This window comes from Manis javanica, chromosome 2 (assembly GCF_040802235.1).
Source record: "Manis javanica isolate MJ-LG chromosome 2, MJ_LKY, whole genome shotgun sequence".
Classification (NCBI taxonomy): domain Eukaryota; kingdom Metazoa; phylum Chordata; class Mammalia; order Pholidota; family Manidae; genus Manis; species Manis javanica.
The window spans coordinates 74,033,092-74,054,302 of NC_133157.1; the positions used below are offsets into that span (position 1 = coordinate 74,033,092).

Here is a 21,211-nt window from a genome sequence, read left to right on the forward strand (position 1 = left end):
CCAAAAATATTTAGAAAGTATCTGAGTTAATTATTAAAGTCATAGCATTTTTCCTTTTTAAGAGCAGAACCATAGATCACCCATGAGCTCAAAGAAAAACAATTATAATCCAGTGCTAATGGCAGAATGGTATATTCTTAGCCTCTTCAGAAAGGCATAGCATACATGGTTCAAACAGCAAATCTGTGTTGGCCATCAAAACTTTGGCAGGGGTTACATTATATTTGTCAGACAATTTCAGCTATTTCATAAGTTTCAAAGACTTGGTCATATACACTGGAATATATACGCACATTTTCCACCAATACAACAATATGCATTTGAGAGCCTGTTTACCTGATGTCAACTTTGATCGAATTGTGGCAAAACTAAATGAGTTGTACTGATATAGGCTTTAATTTGACTTAGTTAATACAAAAAACACCAACTGTTTAAAAATCTTTGGTGGCATGTCAGAAGCATCATACTTCAACATGAAGAGAGAAAAAAACAGTCAATTAAAAATGTCTGTAAATTATAGGCAATTTAAAAAATGTCACCCAAAATAATTAGAGGTCTCATGGCATGATCTATAAATTAACAGACCCCTCTGTTGTGATATTTTTTTAAAGTAAATCAGAGTGACTTTTAAAAATTTTATGAAATATCAAATTCAAAAATTATATAAATCTTATAGCCAAAAGTCAAGAAAAAGAAAAACAATTTGGGAATAAAGACTAAAGAAAGATTTGCTAAACTCAAATATTTTAGAAGTGCCCACACCCATCTCTGTCCTTGTGGCCAGCAGTAATGGGCTTGGTGTACCGCCCAGGGTGTGGGGTGATGGCAGCAGCTTTTAAACTAGGTTGAATTCCCTCAGGTTGAGTTGTAGAATTGTGTCTTTCACAGCAGCAAACACAAATCGGATATTCTCTGTGTCTGTGGCACATGTGAAGTGGGAATAGATGACTTTCTCTTTGTCAGGATTCTGGTCTTGATAAAGCTTCAGGATAAAGTCTCTGGCAGCTTTGACATCCTGCTTTGGTCCTAGTCAAGGGTACAGTTAGCAGAAGAAAGAAAAAGTTACTTACCACTAGATCCTCCCCAAAATCATTTTCCATGTACTCCTGTTCTTAGTGAGGATCCTTTGAGCTGTTTTATTTCTAGAGAAGAACTTACCTGGAGCATTATTAACCTGTAAGAGTACTTAAAGTCAATTTCTGATTTGGACCACTTTTGAAGAGAGATGGTGCTTAACTCATAAGTTGGCTAGGAGAGTGCAGGAACATTATTAAGCACCTGAGTCTGATTTTGCAGCTTGAGGACTCTCTCCTGTGTGACCAATGCAGTTAAAAAAAAGAGATGCTAAGATACAATCCCTCTAAACATCACTGTCCAACTCAGAATTTGAGACCTCCTGTAGCAGAAGAGTAGTAGCAATAGAGCATAAACTCCTTGCCTTGGCAAGGTCTTGCACATAAAGAACTTTGGGGACTGCAGCACTTCAACCTAAACATAAGAAGTGCCCCGTGCTCTGACTGGCACTGGGATGCAGAGATAAGCCAGGCGTGGTCCCTGCCCTGAGGAGCCGGCAGGAGACAGACTGACAGCGGCCAAGGGAAGCACACCAACTGCAGGTTGCGTGTGGGTTAGCAGGATTTCCCAAAGGAGGGGTGCCGGGGTTGGCAAGTGTATTCCAGGCCCATGTGGAGGTGCTGAGGCACACATACATGGTGATGTACCTGGAGGTGCCCTTCAGAGGTTGCAGGAGGCTGGAAGGGCTGTCAGGCAGGTCAGGGAGGCCCCTGTGAGCCACGTTAAGAATTCTGGACTGACGCCAGGGCCGTCAACCAGCTGGCCACTTGTGCTTACCTGTGTATTCTGGAAAATAGCTGATTAGATGAGAGTACATGATTTTCTCTTCCAAAAGATCCTTCTTATTTAAGAACAAAATCACAGATGAGTTCAGAAACCAGGGGTAGGTGATAATGGTTTTAAATAAGGCTTTGCTCTCTTCCATGCGGTTCTAAGTGAGAAACAAGGGACTCAGGGTTACTAACAAGAAAAGCAATACCTTGGAAACACGCTGTACTTCTGTCCTGTCACCCAGCTGCTGTCTCTGCGCTGAAGCTGGTAAGCACGGCAGGGCTCCAGGCCTCATGTTCTCCTCCTACCCACCTCTTCCCTGGCCCCACACTAAAGTAAGAATGTGAGAAAGGCTTTTGTGCAACTTAGGAAAAGAAGATTCATTCCATGTCATTATTGGGATTGCCAAGTCGGGGGAGCTCATTAGGTGTGGGCTCCGCCAGGGGACAAGGAAGGCTCCTGCAGCAGGGCCACTGCCCTCAGGAATGCTGGGCGCTGGCAGAGAGGGAAGCTAACACCACCGGGCAGCTAGCCTGTGTCTCCCTTTATGTGTGTGTGATACAGGCGACTTGACTCAGAAAACAGGGCCCCCGCCTTATGGATGAGCATACTGTTGCTCACAAAATGAAATGTTTCTACCAGATCCTACTTATATAATTGCTAGACATCGGCAAGAAAATATTAAATGTTCCTAATTTATGGAGAGTAGACAGAGCATATACTAATCTTATCTGGTGACAGTAATTGTTCTCTGTTGCATTCTGCTCTCTCTCGAATATCCTAAGAGGGCAGAAAACAAGAGCTCCCCTTTAGGGAGGGAAGTGGTTAGACTGAAAAACATCAAAGCCCTGCATTCCTGCTCCAGAGTGACGTGCCCCTGACCTCCACCTCCCTACAGCTCCCTACACCTGGGCTTACTCTCCTGCTAACTACCTGTTTGGGGATCAAGATCTGGAGTTTATTACTAGAGAAGTTAACCCTTCACTTGTAAAACTTCTCTAAAATTTACTGTGGTCTTAACAATAATGATCTCCAGGGAAATACAACGTATGAAAAAAGTCATGCAGAGCATGGTGACTGGATGCAGCACATGCTTACAGCCAGGAGGGGGAAGTCTGGATAAGCAACAGTGTAGAATCTTTTTCTAAATACTTTGTGATTTTTAGGAGAGGAGAAAATGTTTAATTTCTAAGCACATCAGGCTGAGGTTTTAGTCCTATGTGCACCTTATTTTTTGAGTTTCCTGAAAAACATCAGAAGTGATTCCTGAGACAAATTTGGACCTAGTGTTTCATACTGATAGCTTGATGCCTTTGCTTTTTTAAAAATTTCTCCACTAGGAGAGTTGGGCAGCAGCCAAGATTTCTATTCTTTTTTGCACAATGACACTAGTAAATGTGTTAATCCTCTACTAATTAGCTAATGTAACTGTGCTCCTCAGGGAAAAGTCTCCTCTATCCTGGGCAGAGTTCTTTGTTTGAAAGAGACATTTCTCTAAAAGGTCAAGAGGTCTTGTGCAAGGGTGGTGAAAAGAATGAGGAGAGGACAGTGGATGGATCCCCACAGGAAATACCCCCAGCCTCACAAAGAAGCCATTGTGAGGTTCTCTTCACTCTCCAGGTGGCTGCGGCTAATAACTGCTCTGCAGAGGACACTGAATGCCTCCATATTGGGGTGGGTCAGTCCCAAGACACTGCTCTGAGCAAGCCTCTTTCATGGAAAGCGAACAGCAGATAGCATCCCAGAGAGCCCCAGAACAGCTCCAAGTAACTGGCTCCCCAGGCCAGCTCAGGATTTGGGGGTGCCTTGGACATGGAGGTTAGGAAGCCTGTTCCCAGATGTTATTGGAAATAGCGTCACTCAACTTCAGCTGTACATTAACATCTCAGGTGGGGGGGGAGGTTAGAAAAGATACCCCCAACTCAAACCCAGGAACTATTATATTAATCTACTGTGGGGTCCAAATTGTATTTTTAAAAGAACTCCCCAGGGGATCCCAATATGCAGCCAAGACTGAGAACCAATGCTTTTAAATGGCTCCATGCATGGCAGTATATTAGGTCCCATGCTCAGGCCACACCCACTGCCAGGTAAATCAGATCTCCGGTTGGACCCAGGCACCAGGTATTTCTATAAGGTCCTGGAGAATTCCAGCGTACATCCAAGTTTGAGAACCAATTTCAGGCCAGTGATTCTCAAACTTTTGTATTTGAATCACCTGGGATTTTGTTAAAATGCAGATTCTGGTTTACTTGGTCTTGTTGACTCAGTAGGTTTGCATTTGCAGCAAGCACCCAGGTGCTTCCTTTTTGTCCACAGACCACTTCAAGTAGCGAAACGATTTAACCTAACAAACAGAATCTAATGCCAGCTGGCTTACAAACTACAGAAACAGGTCTCTGTCTTCCACAGCTAACCTAACTCCCCACCCAGCATACCTCATTGTCACACTCAGCCAGGACCTGGTCATATTCACTTAAAGCAACCAGAAAAATAATGGAGGTGACACTCTCGAAACAGTGAATCCATTTCCGTCTTTCAGATCTCTGCCCACCAACATCCACCATCCTGTTCAATAGAAACAAAGATCACTCAAAGGTTGGCCTCTTTAGAGAAAAAGGACATGAATCATTATACCATGGAAATCAGCATTCTTTGGGGTCCTAAAATATTTGAAGCACAAAATGTAAGTTACTAAAGACCCAGAGGTCACTCAGGTGGAGGCTGCGTGGAGACATCAGCTCGGAAGCTGCTGCTCTAGTCCAGACAGAACGCATAAGCATGCACCTGAGTGTTGCTCTGACCACTATGGAAATCCAAAGCCTCTCGAAAAGACTTCAGGGAATCACAGCCCAAGGTGGATCCCAAGCTCCATGCCCCAGGGAGAGGTGAGGTGGTTTACGGAAATGAGACGAGGGGCCTCTCTCATTTCCAAAGTAGAAGAGCATGCACCTCGAGAGTGATGGGGCTCTGCCTAAAGGGGTGACAGCAACTCCACGGCAGCTGACCGCAGCTGGGCAGAAACGCAGGCTCACCGTGACCAGATCCTCCAACTACACTGGGTAGCAAGTGTTTTAAGTGAAATAGCCCAATTTCTAAATGTTGACCAAAAGTTTTTAAAAACACTCAGTGGGTCAAAGAGAATACATCTTGACCAGATACAGGTTTTGGAAGTAGCAAGCAGTATAGATTCTGAAAAGGTTTAGGTAAGTTCATGGGCACATAGAACATGGAATGTGTGCACAAAAGGCATATTTTCAAGGCGCTTAATTAGAGGGCTCCCCCAGTGTGACAAAGCTCCAGAAGCACTGAGGTGTAGTGGGGGTTATGGCAGGACCAGACTTGAGTCATGTCAACTAGAAAAGCATGTGTGATAACTATTAGGAGGAATAACTGAACTAAGGGATGTAAAAGTGCTGTGAAATTCATTTTTTTGCTATTATCAAATGCAATAAAGAGCCCCCTAAGGCATCCTGAAAGTATTTCTTACATCTGTATGTGGAAATTCATACATTTTTATACAGCTGTAGTTTATAAACATTATCTTATATAATGTTTAATACATAATACAATTTTGTATTTTCTCTTTTTAAAGGATAAATCTTGGAGACAGGAATAAAAGGAAAGGAGTATTACTCAACTTTAGACAGTGTGTGGGTTACAAATATATATATATATGGGTGTGTGTTTTACATATGAGAATCTTGCAGGCATCAGTAAGGAGACTGTTCTAAGGTGAATAAAAATGTGACTTCTTTGCACAGTTCTAAATGCCCCACGATGAAGAGGGCCGTGCCACCCTGAGAGATGCGACCCCTTTTAGGAATAACACACTCAAGAATCCATTTGGGACTTCCAAGCCTGGACCATGTCAGGACACACTCACCGAAAGATGATGTTTTCCAAGTCAAATGGATACTCGATGATGCCAGTTGTGGGCACACGAACGCGGAGCACATCTTGCTGCGTTGGCACAAAGGATGGCATGGCGATCCGGTCGATGTCCGTCAGGTAACTGTGAGAGGAGAGCAAGGCGCTGAGACGCGGAGAAGGAAAAAGGGTCCCCCCCACTCAGGAACGTTGCCGCAGCCCTCAGGGAACCCCGCTAAGGCTCACGATCCCACCGGTGGCCTCCTGAGAGCCAGTGCTGGGGGCAGGCCCCTTCCCCCCAGCTGTGACTATGGAGAGAACACGGGTCAGAGCCTTCTGTGAAATCTGCAGATCTCGCCGTCTCTCCTCTGGGTTCTAGGCTCAGTCACCACCCGGCTGCCGAGGGAGCCACTGAGGCCAGAAGGATGGGCCCCCCCGGCTGCTCAGCTGTCCTCTCCCTCCAGAGCCTCCCCGCATGCTCACCCCCATCCAACAACATGATAGAGTGTAGAACCTGCTCGCAGATGCTTTGCTCAAAGAACTAGAGTTTCTAAGAAAATGTAAAGGCATAAAACAGAACAATGAGAAGTTCTTTCAAAATAACAGAAAGTTTCCTGTTACACTGGAAAATTTAACATCTCCTAAAATAACCCAAACCTTGTCCTGAGTTATTTTTGGACATGTATTAAAGCCCTTAACTTAAAACACAAGAGACACTTTTTAAAAATTAAGGCCTTTTTAAAAGGCATTTTTGAGTAAAAGAGCTGTACCTCGGGCCCTGGCCAGGAGGAAGTTGGTGATTCCGAGCCCCCCGCCTTCCACCTGCGCAGACAGCCCACCCTGGCCACACAGCAGGTGTGAAGGGGCCCAGAGGTCAGAGGGAGCTCCACCGTGCAGCCCTCGTGCAGGAAGCACACCACTGGGGCAGCTTTTGTGACCCCCCGACCCCACAACCATGCCTCCTGTGTGACCCCAAGACTTATCCCCACAGACTTCTGTGTGTGGTTATTTGATTGATACCTATCTCACTCCACTGGACTGTGTGTTCCTTGAGGGCAGAGATCATTTTTGGGACCTGCAGCTCTTTTCATAGTGCCTGGCCCTTAGTTGGCATGCATCATGTTTTTGTGAAGTAAATGCCCATGTGAATAAGCAGACAGTACTAGCATAGCGGATGACAGCCAGGTCCCTGGGCCAGGGACACACACACATGCCTCCACACTCGGCAGTTCCAATGACAGGGCAACTGCCCGGGTTTGTGAGAGCCACCCTCCCTGTCGCAGGGATGTGTTGCCACTCCCCACATCTCTCTCAGGGGCCCTTTCCCAGGTGTACCTACATCAGGAGCCCCAGCCTCCCCCAGGCCCTTCCTAGAAGCACGTGACACCAGGCTGTCTCAGGGAAGGACCACACATGCCCTGGTGAACTTGGCGCTGTCCCTGCTCCACAGCTGCCAAAGGCAGTCCACCCCCCTCCTCAGGACCCTGCGTGCCTGCCTGCCTTCCAGCTTGCTCTCCTGCTGACCCAGCACCTTAAAGGGGCTTCTGTCATTTCCTGCATGTCACACCTGCATGTTCCTGTACTCCTATAGATTAGTTGTGTCGACTGGGTTAATGGCATGGGACAAACACCAAAGGGAGGGCCATGGACACCACAGGAGGAGAGACTCCAGGCTTCCTTGTGTGCACGGCCTTGTCGGGATGAAGGGAGTGAACCACCACCCATGCCAGCTCAGGGCGATCAATGGCAGCCCCTGAAGGGAAGGAGACAGGCCTAGGTGAAGGACTGCCAGGCCCTCAGAGGACAGAAAGTGACATGTGGCATGAGGGTAAGAGCTGAGCTGTAGAAGCAGGCACCATCACCGAGGACCGTAATCAATTTATCTGCCTGGTGACCTGGCTTGATGAGACATTGCCTTGGGAAATTCTCAAAAAAAAGAAATCCTGTAACCTACATGGGATAGCTTGCATGCAAACCGTCTATTTTGTTTTGCCTTAGGGTTTAATGATTTAAAGCTAGAGCTTTATGGATCCAAAATATAGTGTGTAGGCCTTCGCAGGGGCGTCAGTAAGCAAAAAGCGCAGGTGGCCAAGCTACCTTGAGCTGGGCCTGCAGAGCCTATCTCACCCACGAGAGGGCAGCACCTGATCAGCCACTGCTAGGCCCTTGCATTATTGTTCTACATTCCGATTTTAGATTTTAGGGCACTTGGACCAGCCGTCTACTGATCAGGAAACCAGAAAGAGGGATATTAAGAGGAGGAGAGTGGAAGCCAGAAGCAGGTGTTATCCTTGTTTAAACCAGATAATTTCAGTACCCCACATGAAATCAGTCCCACCAGGGGAACCCCCCATTTGAGCCTCTCATTGAAAAGGAAAGAGGCTTAGAGCAGCACAGTTAGGAAAGGTGGGTGTGGGCAAGGACCGAGGTCAGGGATGCACAGGGTGACTGAGGGTCTTAGGAGGTGGTGAGAGACACACCAAGAAATACGGAGGATACAGACAAGCAGGAGGGGAGAGATGTTGCTGTTAGGTGCCCGCTTTGAGTGAGCAGCTCACTTCTCTGCCGTGGGAAGCGTCTCTGAAGTGTGGCTGTGCTTGCCTGAAGGACCCTGGGAGCCACGCCCAGGGCTGTGTACTCACTATTTAGCAGAGTCCGACAGCTGGTACTCCCTCCTCCTGTCGTAACACTCCTGGATCCCGGGGTCCTGCCAGAGCTGCTTGATGGCCTCCACCTGGTCCCTGGAGAGCGCAGAGACCTTGTCTACTTCCACTTCTCTGATTAGCTGGGCAGTCTCCTACTCCACGGAGAGAGAGCCTTCCATTAGGCAAAAGAAAGGAAGCCAATCCATCGGTGCTGGGTGCCCTCCAGGGGGGCTGCTTAGCTGCAGCCATGCTAGGTGAAGAGCCACAGAGAACCAAGACCTGTGGCCTTCAGTCCCAGCAGTGCCCTGAGGCCAATTTCACCAACATGCAGTTGTGAACAAACAGTACTAACAGACTTACTCCCTCATTAAGGTGCTGCTCATTGGAATATCTACACAGCCAGTAGAGCAATTTAAAGATGACCTTTATCACTGCCAGTGTGAAAGCAGGTCCACCCTGGCACAGGTACTAATGGAGTGCAGGTCTGCAGAGAACTGAAAAACAATACCACTGCCAACTAATCACCAATCTGCTTGCTTTTCGCTTTTTGCTTTTTAAGGCAGTTTGAGGTCCACAGCAAAACTGAGAGTTTTGTGAGTGTGTTGTGAGTGTTCTCATGTGGTCTTTCTATTATCATGCATCACCAATAAAACTTTCCCACTGGGAGAACCACTCCCATTGCAAACCACCCCACTGCCTTGCCAATGATTGCTGTAGTATTATATCATTACAATTATTGCTCTGATACTACTGATCTATTTATTAGCAGTAATTGGTAAGATCATTATTCTTGTAATTATTACTATTATAGCAGTTACCATTTTATTGTCCACTTACTATGTGCCAAGGGCTGTATATACATTATCTTATGTAATCAATGGAAAGCTAGCATGAGGCCAGAAATCTTTCCAGGCCTTTGCAAGTGAAAATGATGAGGTTGGCCTGCATTCACAATACATCCATGTCCAGCCCTGGAGACTTAGCATCCTATCCTTGGCCGCAAGATGCAGCAAACAAGAATCCTACCAAGAGAGACAGGAGCCTGGCCTCTCCTTCAGTCTCCCATCTTGACACATCTCGTGGCAATTACATAATGCAGAACTGGCTGTTCACTGGCTGCTGTGAGACTGCAAAGCATCCATTTGGCATCTGTGATCTACTTGAGTATATGTGGCATCCCCTGAAAAACTGCTGTTACCTTGCTATGTTCATCCCCATTAACAGTCCAATGGGAAGCCAGAGAAGATCTTAGCAATCACTTGGCTCAGGGCAACACCGTCAAGGTTGGGATGAAACCAGCATGACTTTACCCTACATCCAGCAAGGGTGGACATAAACCCTTCCCCTGGATTGTGGGATCCTGGGCAGGCAGAGGATCCCGTTTGTGGAGTCCCAAACAATGTCTGGGCAGGATTTTATGGGTTAGTGGGCTAGGCTCTGGATGGGGAATCAGGACCCTGAGTTCTAAGTAATGCAGCTGGGACTTTTAGGGATTCAACAAGTTACCTGCCTTAGTGTCCTCATGTGAAACGAGCCAGTGATTTTCAGGAGAAGCTGATTATGAAGTATCACCCAAATGTAAGTAGAATTAGCTTTATTATTATAGCAGATGCCTAACAAATAGGACACAGTGCTAGCCCTTAAACCCTTCTAATCCCACCCCTGGCCCTTTTGCATCATCTGCCCTATTGTCATCCCAAGGGAACGATGGACAGAGAACCTGGACAGGGTTCGTACAGAGCCAGAGGCTGCCTCCCACCTCCTCCCCTCCTCGAGCCACACACCCGTCACCCAAGTAGGATCAGGTGGGTGCTTTTCACCCTGTGCTTGGCTCCACCCTCTTAAACTTAAAGTATCTATTTTCCTGTCTTCATGACAAGTCAGGAAATGCCACAAGGGCAGAGCCGGTGTTTACTTGTCCCCAGGTCCTCAAACCAAGTGCAGGGCCTGGAAAGTAACAGGTGCCCTTTACTGATGCAGATGCCCAGTAACATTTGTGGTGCACATAAAAATACATCTAACAGGAAATCACAAGAACGAACACTAGGGCAGGATGACAGAAGCCTGGGCCAGTGATAGCGAGAACACAGAAGAGCTGAGGACGAGAAAGTCTCTCTGGAGGAAATGCTCTGCTGATTCTTGGCCAGTTTGTCTCTCACTCTACCCCCGGTAGCAGTCAACATCTTTGCTTTCAGAGTGCCTGCCTCTAATATTGTAATCGAATCTTCAGATCTTATCTACACTTTGCCAGTTGTCCTGTTAGTGTCCTTTATTTGCCCAACCTACAATCATGTAACGCATTTAGTTGTCATGTAGTCTCTGCTTTAGGAAAAGTTCAGCATTCACTCTGATCAGGAATGGCCTGACGACAGGTACTGTAATCACAAGTCTTCAACAAGGTGGCTGATAAGCAGAATGACAGCAAGGCCCAGAGAATGTTCCAGGGCAGGAAGAAACCAAGGTAGAGAGTGACCTGTTTCTTAAAAATAAGTTTTATTGAAATATGAGATGAATGATTTGTACACTACTATTAATGTCTGTGTCTTACAAGAAGAATTTTGTGCATATTTTCCCCTGGCTTCGCTAGTTTAGTGCACAGGACATAGGCATTTTGATGGGCCCGTGCAGACTGCCTCTACAGTGCACACCCTCAAAGAGCAGGAGGCCCCTTCTGCAATGTGGGCATAGTTCTGTGTCGTTCAAATCTGGCTTCTTCCTCTCATGGGAAGAGGAGAAGAAACTTCAGTAGGGTCAGGTTTAGGGAAATGTTTTGACTTGAGGAGGGGACATCCTAAGTTCTGCAGTGGCTGACATCTAAGCAGAAATGTCCAGGAAGCAGGGGAATAAAATGGGTCTGTAGTTCATGGGAGAGTCCTAGGCTACAGGAGCTATTGCACTGAAACGGCCTAACCCGATCATTTCACTGAAAAGAGAGAAATCGCAAAGGAGTAAATATTATAGGAGCCAATTCAGTAGGTATAGAAACTTGCCTAGTTTCTCAAACACTGAGCTCTTATCTGCCTTTTCCCCTTCTCCTTTCTCAAATAAAACCAACATTTTCACTGCTTTGAAGGAGGAACACAGAAAACAGATGTCCTACATGTGTGTTTCGCTCAGAAATTCCCAGGGTAGCCATGAAAGAAGCGCTCATGAAGCGGCGCCCTGCTGGCTTCCCACATGGGTCCAGGCGGGCCCTGTGGAGCCCAGCAAGCCCGTCCAGCTGGAACCCGGAGCCCAGTGGGATAGCCCTGTTCTCTCTCAGACCCTCACCAGGAGCACCCCCCCTATGCCATTCACCACCCAGGACCACAGGCCTGGGATTTTCCAAGACTGACTCTTTCACTGACTAGGAGAGATTCTTCCCTTAGTCAGGAAGCCAGAGTTCTTGCTCTTCCTTCAGATACTCAAGCATTTTCATTAAAATCTATATTCATTAACATGCTGGAAGATAAAAACCTTATTTAATTCATGCATTGTCATATGTCATACCTAGGACCCTAACTTTGTGAAAATATATGAGATTAACATAAAATATATGATCAAAAATAAAAGTTTCCTGTAACATAGTCTTCCTGGCTTCTGTGAAGTCTGCATCCAGATCCAGAATTACACTACATATCCCATTAAACAAAATTATGAAGCAAAATTTCAGTACTCCAGAACCATCGGATTTCAAAGCACATCAAACATTACAACAGAAGAAAAATGCCAGTCAACTATTCTGTCATATGGAAAAGGAGATTTTTCTACAGAAAATAAATAAGTAACCTCTACTTCTAGTAAAGGAATACTAGGAAATTTGGATCAACTCTTCCACTAAGGACAGGTAGAAGTGATGGACAAAATGTTTTCAAAAATATGCTCAAAAATATCAGAAAGCCAGTGAATTAGTAAACAATTTACCGGGCTAAATGTACAGAAGGATGGTGTCCTAGGAGTTGGACCAGCATTTCAGAAGCCTTTCTCCCTGGGGCTTCTGCTTATTCTGGAAGGGGCAATTTCAAGATTGAGCAGCTCCTTTTTCAATATCACAGGGCTAGGGGAAAAGAAATTGAAGTTTAAGGGTTAACAAGAGCAAAAGGCCCTTACAAGCTCTTTGGCTCTGAGTTGGGATTCCAAAGGGTACCCCTTATGGGGTTCCAACTCAGCTCAGAACCATCATAATCTCAGAATTAAATATCCCTCAACATCTGGCAGAAGAAAAGGAAATTCCTTTTTGGACTTTGGAAGGTAACATCTGCCTCACCCTCAAATTATTTTTTCACATGTGTCCAGCATACTAACAAAAATAACCAAGCATAAGAAAATAAAGACAACTCCAAAAAAAAGGTGGGAAGTAAAAAGATGGAAAAAGATACATTATGCAAATACTAAGCCAAAGGAAGTTGGAGTCTCTATTAAATAAAAGTAGTAATAATACCTCAATAAAGCTGAAGAAAAACTAACTTTAAGGTTAAAAGCATAACTAGAGAGAGAGGGATATTTCAAGTGACCAAAAGGTTCAGAAAGACATAACAGTTCTAAAGTTCTGTGCAGCATAACAGGCTCAGTACATGGAGCAAAATTTCTTAGCAAAATAGATAAAACAAAATTCCTTCACCTTACAGGAAACTTTAATATACCTTTCTCAGTAACTGACACAATAAGCAAAAAGTAAAGATACAGACAATTCACACATCATGGTCAGCAAATTTGACCTATGAACACATGTAGAGCCCTATATTCAAAATATCAGTAGACTATATACTTTATTTCAAGCATACCTAGAATATTTACAAAAATGACCATTTACTTATTAAGATTTCACATAGAAATTGGTTTTCAGCTTCTTTTGGCCAAATTCCAGCTTTGTTAACAATTCCTGGCCCCAGCAGGAACACAGTTTCCACTGGCCATAGGTCACATCCACTCACTGTGCAGATACTTGAAAGATTCTTCCGCTGGTAGCTAATTTCTTTTCGTAGAAAGCCGATCTTCCACCATACTCAGAATGGGAAATAAGCTTTTCTAATCCAGTTTGAAATTCAGAAGAAACCTTTATTTACCCTCAGTATTTTCCCTGTTTTCCCTCATGTTTTCTCCAACCAAAATAAATAACAGAATTTACCATCCACTAAGTGTTGGCATGGAAGTTACTTTATCTTTTCCTGTCAGTCAGAATTTCAGTGGGTTACACTGAAAAGGCTCTTCCAAAGGTTCCTGGGATAAATGACTTTGCCACCAACATCCACAGCAATGAGTGTTAATAATGCAATTGAGAGATGAACTCTGTGGCCTTATACTACACCAACTTGGATTAACTGTAACAATGTTTCCCAGAAATCCCTTCCCCTCTGGCCCTGGGTTAGAGTTGGCCAGAAGAGAAATTTGAGGGAGATTTGTGAACCAGAGGGAAAACTAGCAGCCTTCACACACTGAAAGTCAGAGCTCTGCCTCAGTAAGCTCTGCGACTGATCATCTGGTCGACCTCACTGGCGCCAGGCAGCAGCTGGGACCTCCATTCCTCTAAGTCCTGCTGGGATCTTCTTCAGATACCATGGCCACTTCTCCATGTCCTGGAGCAGACACATGTGCAGGCCATGGCAAAGGATGCCAGCTTCTTCCACAAGTCACCTGCACTGTCGACGCAGAGGTGGTGAGAGACATACGCCAGTTCCGGGTTGCCTCTATGGGACCCATTCTGCCTTTGTGGGCTCTGGTTTGTCTTCACAGGTTCCAGTTTGTTTTTGCTCTTCCTGCTTCACATCCAGTTTTTCTCTTCAACTGCCTGCCCTGCTGACCAACCACCAGTACGCAGAGGCCACAGCCATCCAGTGCCTTCTTCCCAGCTCCACCAATTATATACAGTACAATCCGGAAAGTAAATCCATTATTCCCCATCACTCTGAGTGACTCCAATTTCCTGATCAAACCCAAATTGTTGCACAGAATCTTCCATTTCCATCCATTCAGTTCTGAATTATTTAGGGTCAAAATCTTCTATAACTAGGTCTAGATGGCAGTAGCAGCTTAAAACTCAGCTTGAGTGACCCCAAATTCAGCTGAACACAGGCAGCCAGATTCAGCTGCCCTTCAGTGCGGCATCACACACCTGCTCCAGGCTAAATCCAGGACTTGCCTCAGACTGCAGCCCTTCACTGAGGATTGTAGAATTAGAGCTATGCCTTAGGGGGCAACTACATCAGATTTACACACAAATGCTGGGAGATCAGAAAAAAAGGGGAGATATTTCAATTGGGGCTAATGATGGGCTAGGATTTCCAACAGTAGGTGGCCTGATGTTTGTCAGGAGAAGGGGGCTGCATCCCCTTCTTCCATAGCCCCAAAGATGGAGCTATGAAAAGTCAGGCATCAGATCAGTCCTTTGCTATATCGCTTCTCACATAACATGCCTTCCTTTGGATGCTTTGGAAAGCACCTGAACCCCCTCAGGTCCCAGGGTAGCTGAACATAATGTATAATTACCAATAGCATCTGGTAGCCACCTCCAATCTAAATCTACCAAAAAGGAATGAGTATATTTGTCCAAAGGAAGCTGCCTACAGAAAATCATTTGCTTTGGGCCATTTAACTGCATGTGTCCAGAGACCACGGAAAAGGGTTATGTTATGTAGCAAAATGGGATCTTCTGCCCCTGTCACAGTCTTGTTCCTCCCCCATCCTTCCCTAATTGAAGAAATTTTTTAGCACCTCAAAATTGTGAGACACAGTTCAAATTAGCAAGAGAATTTGCAGAATCTGTCAGGTGGGCTGGCAGGGTCTATGCCAGGACCCACCCAGGACCTCCCCAGATAAAGCAGGAATGACTGGTCAGGGCCCTGATATTGGGAAGGCCAGGACCTGCAGGGAAGGGCAAAGGGGCAGAAAAGGAGAGAAAGCAAAAGGGCTGGAGGAGGGCTGCTTCTGGACCAAAAGATATACCCCCCAACATCTCACCGCCCCCCCAGCATACACGGAGGTCAAGTAAGAAGTGCTTTGCTCCCCCTGCTGGCTTCCTGTGGCGTCACAGTCAACTGTGGGAAATCTGTACTGTTTCTTTGGTATTGGCTGGGTCTGTGGCCCTAGCAGGCAGGAAGGTGTAACTACAGGCTTAACGGTTATGAAAAGCAAGGCAATGGCTCAATTCAAGAGCACGTTGGTTGCACATATTTATTTTAAAGTTGGTTGTTTCCTGTTAAGACAGGAACTGCTATGGGTCCACCAAATCCGGTTCTGTTTTCCTAGTGGGCCCACAAGTTGTGCTGCGATTCCTGGGCTCCTTTGCCACCTGGGGTAACCCCATATCCAAGCTTTGAGCCGCTGAAGTGATGCATGCTACTACTTGGCTTGGCCTTAAAAACCTCGCATGCAACCCTCCTCCACTTTGTCCTTTCCCATTTCATAGCTAAAAGGAGAGGAGGGCAAGGGCCAAGAGGAGGGGGAGCCTCCAGGTGAAGGGAACCTGGATCTCTGAAGGGCTGTGTGGAGCACGCCCACCACCCACCAACTCACACTGGGTTGAGAAGGATGTGACTGAGCAACAAACACTTATTTTGCTAATCCACTGACCCTATGGTATCACTGACTTCAGAGACCATCAAATTTTACTTTTTACACGCAGAGAGAGAAGCTATGTTAGGTCGTGGGCTACCTCAAAGAAGCACAGAGATGAACTGTTGTGCTGATAGCAGTAGGTAAAGGGTTAGTGTGGTTCACATGCAATTGTTTAAAAAGCCACTTGACTCCGGTCTCCTCATTTCTGCTCTCCCACATCCTACCTGTCTCTCTCGAAGTCCCAGATTCTTAGACCTGCAGTACCACTTCTGTACACACACTTTCCAAAAGCATGAAAATCTCCTCATTCTCCCTCTCCCCAGTTAAAAAACACAGGTTTGCCAGACAGGAAACTGTTAGCCCTGGAAAGAATAGCTCTGAGCTCTTATTTTTCAATTTCTTTCCTTTGGTACTAATAGGGAGGGCTACTAGTAGAGAGGCTAATGACCCCCAAATTCCCATGCCTCAATGACACACAGGTTCAATTTTATACCCGTCCCCAGACCAATATGCACTGAGGGTGGGGGTGGGGAGCACTCTGCTCCATGCAGTCATCCAGGGACCCAGGCCCCCTCCATCATGTGGCTCACCTGCTCCCAGGGACCTCAACTCCTGGTCCTTATTTGCACCCAGTCAGCAGGTGAGGGAAGTGAGAATGGAGCCGTGGGCAGGATCCTTTATGGGTCAGGCCTGAACACGTGGCCTTCACCTCTGGACACATAGTTTATTGGCCAGAACTAGTCACGAAGCACCACCTGACTGCAAAGGAGGCTGGGAAATGTGGCTTCCTGTGCCCAGAGGAAACTGAGATGGGATTTGGTAAATGCCTAGCTTCACCTCTGCCACTCACAGACTCCTAAAGTCTCCTCTCTTACCAGTGATCTCCAGGTCTATAGGGCATCTATTCGATCTTCTGTATTTGTATAGATGAGGGTAAACTATGACTGGAGACTCAAATCTAGGCCACTACCTGTTTTTGTAACCGAAGTTCCATTGGAACATAGCCGCGTCCTTCACACTGGATGATTCCACAACTATGATGGCAGGTCGAGCTGTTGCCTCGGAGCCCATGTGAGCCACAAAGCCTAAAATATTTACTCTCTGACCCTTTGCAGAAAATGTTTGCTGAGCCCTGGTATAGACGGACAATTTCTAATCAAACATGTCCAAGCAGAACACACTGTGTCATTAACTCCTCAAACACTGAATTAAGGGCATGGGCTCATAAGCCACCCACTCCGCCAGGCGCTAGCTAGGTGCAAGTCTATGACTATGAAACAAGCCTTGTCTTTATACTCAACTTACTTGTCTTTATGGGAATGATGGTAACAGACACACAGAAGTGCAAAAAGAATCCTCTAAACCACGTACCCAGTTAGTGTAAAAAGCAAGTGAATCTCAACAAAGTAAATGTCCCCAGGTCTTCAGGATTTTCAAGAACAATGAATGCCCAGGACTAATGTGGACTGGGGACCTGCTCTGATATTGGAAGCATATTGTAAAATTAAAAACAGCACCCAGTGGAAAAAGCTGGAATTGTTTCTGATGCAGACTTCTTTTCACAAAATTTAGAGAAAGTTTCCACTTCCTTTTTTTCCCTTCCTTCCTCCCTTCAGCAGACCATTTTATCATGAGCTAGCTTCCTGAGATGGAATGTTACACTGTTCACTTTTGCAAAGTCTGTACTGTATCAGCCAGCCTGGAACCACCAACCAGACATTCCAGAGACCCTGAAATCCACGGCGAGCAGGCTGTCTGTAGAGGAGGTGGGCGGTCCCCACAGTCTCCCTGGGAAACTGTTGATGTTCAAGAGAGGCCAGTTGGGGCGGAGAGGGGGGCTTCTTTAAGGCAACTCCAAAAAAAATCCTTCTCTCCTGTAAAACAGGCTTTCTATTCAAATAAATGCAAGGGGAAAGAAATGCTAGATTCAAGAATTAGTTCAGTAGCACCAGCCAGGCAAGTCCATCCGAGGCTGAGCTGAAGGACACTTACTAAGAAACAGAGTTCTCCTGATGGCACTCAGCCAGAGCCTTATCTGGACATCTCTCTTTAAAGGCCACCTTAGGCACACGCATAATTCTACAAATACCATGTGTGGGCTTCACAGTGATTCAGACAGCTCCCTCCTCCCTGCCAGGACATGAACATGAGACACAGCCAAAAACACAGGAAAGGAGTGGGATTCAGTGGTCCCCAAGAGACTGGAAGCTGTGCCGGGCAGAAGGACATCCAGTGTCCCATGGCCCTTCCCATCCCCAGGGCATCTGGCCCAAGGATGGCAGGATGCTGGGACTTCGGAATTCTTGTTCCTGGCTGGTCAGACTAAATGAACTGCCCTTTTCTGTCTTCACCCTAGATTCTTCATGCTCATGGGCTTAAGATGTGATTTACAAAACAGAATACACCCAGACAAGGTAGAGGTTCTTCTTGTATCTAGAAATTTCTGTTCAATGGGCTTTCGGTCAACGCAGCAACAGAAGGAGCTCAGCACAGTGCCCCGCACCCAGCAAACTCCCAAGAGATGTAGTGGCGGTGACCTGGCCCTCATCCACTTCCCCATCCTTCCTAAATGCCCGGGCTTCTGTGCCACCTGGAAATAAGGGACAGAGTCTGTCCTCTGTATTCAAGGATTCCGTATTTGCTCATTTACTCACTAAAATTTACTTATAATCCCCAAACCACTGTGCTCTCACAGCTGTTCATGGGCATGCAGGCAGCTGCAAAAGTCTGTGCCACCCAATCCCCATGTACCCTCTGAGGTGTAGCAGGGCCAGGCTACCTCTGTAAACAAGTGTCTCTCTGCAGTCTATTTAGTGCCGTGGTTTTCATTTTTGTGCTTTTTCTTAGCAATTTGCCTTACAATGGTCCCCCCAGGACAGTGCTGAAGAACTGCCCAGGATTCCTAAGGGCAAAAAGGCTGGAGTGAGCATTACAGAGCAAACGTGTGTCAGAGAATCTTCATTCAGGCAGGAGGGGCCTCACGATGTAATTACAGCTCACCCACCAATACGGAAGGAGCGTCTGATCAATTCCTCTGACCCCAGGGCCTCAGTTTCCTCCCTGGTAAAAGGAGGCAAGGAGGTAGAGGGTTATCTTTTCACCATTAGCACTCTATGGTGCTAAATAATGTATCCTTTCATTATAAGGCTTCATAAACATTTGGTCTTCTAGATGTTTGTCTTTCAAAGTATGAAGGAAAACAAACCACCATAACTTCTCTCTAGAGAGCCCAAAACAATCCCTGTAATTGTAAAGGGAGGGAGTGGGCATCACACACTGCTGAGGCTGCAAGGCACTGCCTCCATATCGGAGCAAGGGACCCACGGCACAGAGCCACACAGGACAGGGCAGTTTCCACGCCCAGGACCCAGGATCAAGGCTGTTCTGGTTCAACCCTAAAAATCATCAGCATGACCAGATGTCGGCCCATCTCTCTCCTGTGTCTTATCTATCCTCAAAACTGAGAGAGAGATAGCATCACAGGCAGTCACCCCCAGAAGATGATGTCTCCCCCAAACTGCTGCCCTCTCATCATGCATTCAGCAGTACAGCTGAGGGCCCTGGGTCTCAGAAAGTGCCAGTATGCTGCCATTACTCAGCCACTCTCCCATGTGGTAATACAGTACCTGGGTGAGTAAGGAACCCCACTGGCATCAGTACGGAGTTGTCTCTCTTCTCAAGCACCTCAGCATTGTGCAGACATTTAACCAAATTTCATACTCGCTGTCAAAAAATCCCAACCAAGCAGTTGACTGAGCATGTGGGGTGTGGGGTACTAGAAGAGGGTACCAGTTGCGTGAAGAATTGGACATGGCCTCGTAAAGTCCCCAGAGGCCAACAGAGTGGACTGCATGCTCACTATGTGCCTGGAGTCACACTGGGCCCCTGGGGCTGCAGATATAAAATCACAGAGGCTGACTTAAGAGAGTCACAACTGAGTAAGAGACAGAGACCAGTGCCACCCGACTGTGACATGGTGTGACCCGGAGTCCCTTAGGAACATCCTGGCTCTGTCAGCAGATGGAGGATCAACATCTAGTCAGTGGTCTCAGGTGAGGCTCACTGACTACCAAAGTCACCATTCACAGGACATGTGAAGCCTGTGAAGGGATGGCTGCACTCTGACCTCGTGGAGAATTACCAGGAATCTCTCTGTCTGACTCATCAAATGTTGTAACAGATGATAATTATAGATGTTTTTTCTGAAGTACACACAGTCCAGCCCAGCCTTTGCCAGCACTTCCCAGAGAGGTGCATGATATTGGGCACTGCTCTACAAAATGTTGTAAATAGGGTGAAAAAAAGTTCGTTTCCAAATAAGTTTATGAGAAGGTCACCAGGCTTTCTTTAAATGTCAAGACTTCTCAGAAGGTTGTGTGTGTGTGTGTGTGTGCATGCATGTGCATGTGCGTGTGTGTGTGTGCATGTGCACACACACGCACCTGGGATTGGGTTTCACACCCCTCTGGGAGGTAGAGATCTCAGTCTCTGCATCATTGATATACTCCAAGTACCTAGAATGGTAGCTTAGCACATCAATATTGTTTGAATGAATAAATGAACGTTACATGAAATCTTCACATTTAGTCAATACCGATAAAATATCTTAAATCAGGGAACAGCGTGCATTAACAGGACACAACAGCTCATGAAAAGGTGTAACTGTGTGCACCAAATTCTTAAGGATCTGATCACTTAAGTATGAGAATGCACATATGTATGATAGAAAAAAAAAGTCCCTGAAACTACAACAGGACCCCATCAGCAGATGCCACATTTAGTGATAACTCACAGAATTGAGCAACATCAGTAGTCATAAGCCTATAGCAACCACAGTTAGCACAACACTGAGCCCACACAGAGCATAGAACCTTTAATAGGCTCATTTTATGATTAGTTTCCAGAGAAGGGATTTAGGATACACTACTTGCCAAACTGATGTACCTTAAGTGGAGCGGGATCCCCATTTTCTCATAAGGACTAACTGGCTCAGACCCAAGCCAACTCCATGGCTTGTAAAAATCAGAAGCGCTTCCATAATTTCTGCTGATTCCCAGGAGTTAAACCCTCATGGTCCAGTATCTATTCTCATTTGCTTAGCCTCTTCACTACCTACACAGAGCACCCAATCTGTTCAGAAAGTTGTGCTCCATAAGAAGCTGTCTTGTACGTGCAGCCTGACACTTTGGAGTTTAGGGTCTCCAAATTCTTCACTGTTTCTTTTCAGAGTGATTTCCTGTTTCCTCCACCATTCAGACAAAATGGAGAAAGCTGAGATTCTACTCCAAACTAACATGCCTATCCTACTTATGAAGACC

At 46.1% G+C, this 21,211-nt stretch overlaps 1 protein-coding gene across 2 annotated transcripts in view; it reads right to left on the bottom strand.

The window, feature by feature from the left end:
- Positions 1 to 116: 116 nt before the first annotated feature.
- Positions 117 to 21,211, bottom strand: part of GNA14 (G protein subunit alpha 14) — a 152,208-nt gene continuing 131,113 nt past the window's right edge. For both annotated transcript variants that reach the window (XM_036991348.2, XM_073228684.1), the window contains exons 3-7: positions 8,358 to 8,512; positions 5,732 to 5,860; positions 4,284 to 4,413; positions 1,852 to 2,005; positions 117 to 1,026 (exon numbers count right to left, since the gene is read on the bottom strand). In XM_036991348.2, the coding sequence (XP_036847243.1) occupies positions 836 to 1,026; positions 1,852 to 2,005; positions 4,284 to 4,413; positions 5,732 to 5,860; positions 8,358 to 8,512 (759 nt within the window). In that variant the 3' untranslated portion in view covers positions 117 to 835. The remainder of the gene's footprint in view (positions 1,027 to 1,851; positions 2,006 to 4,283; positions 4,414 to 5,731; positions 5,861 to 8,357; positions 8,513 to 21,211) is intronic.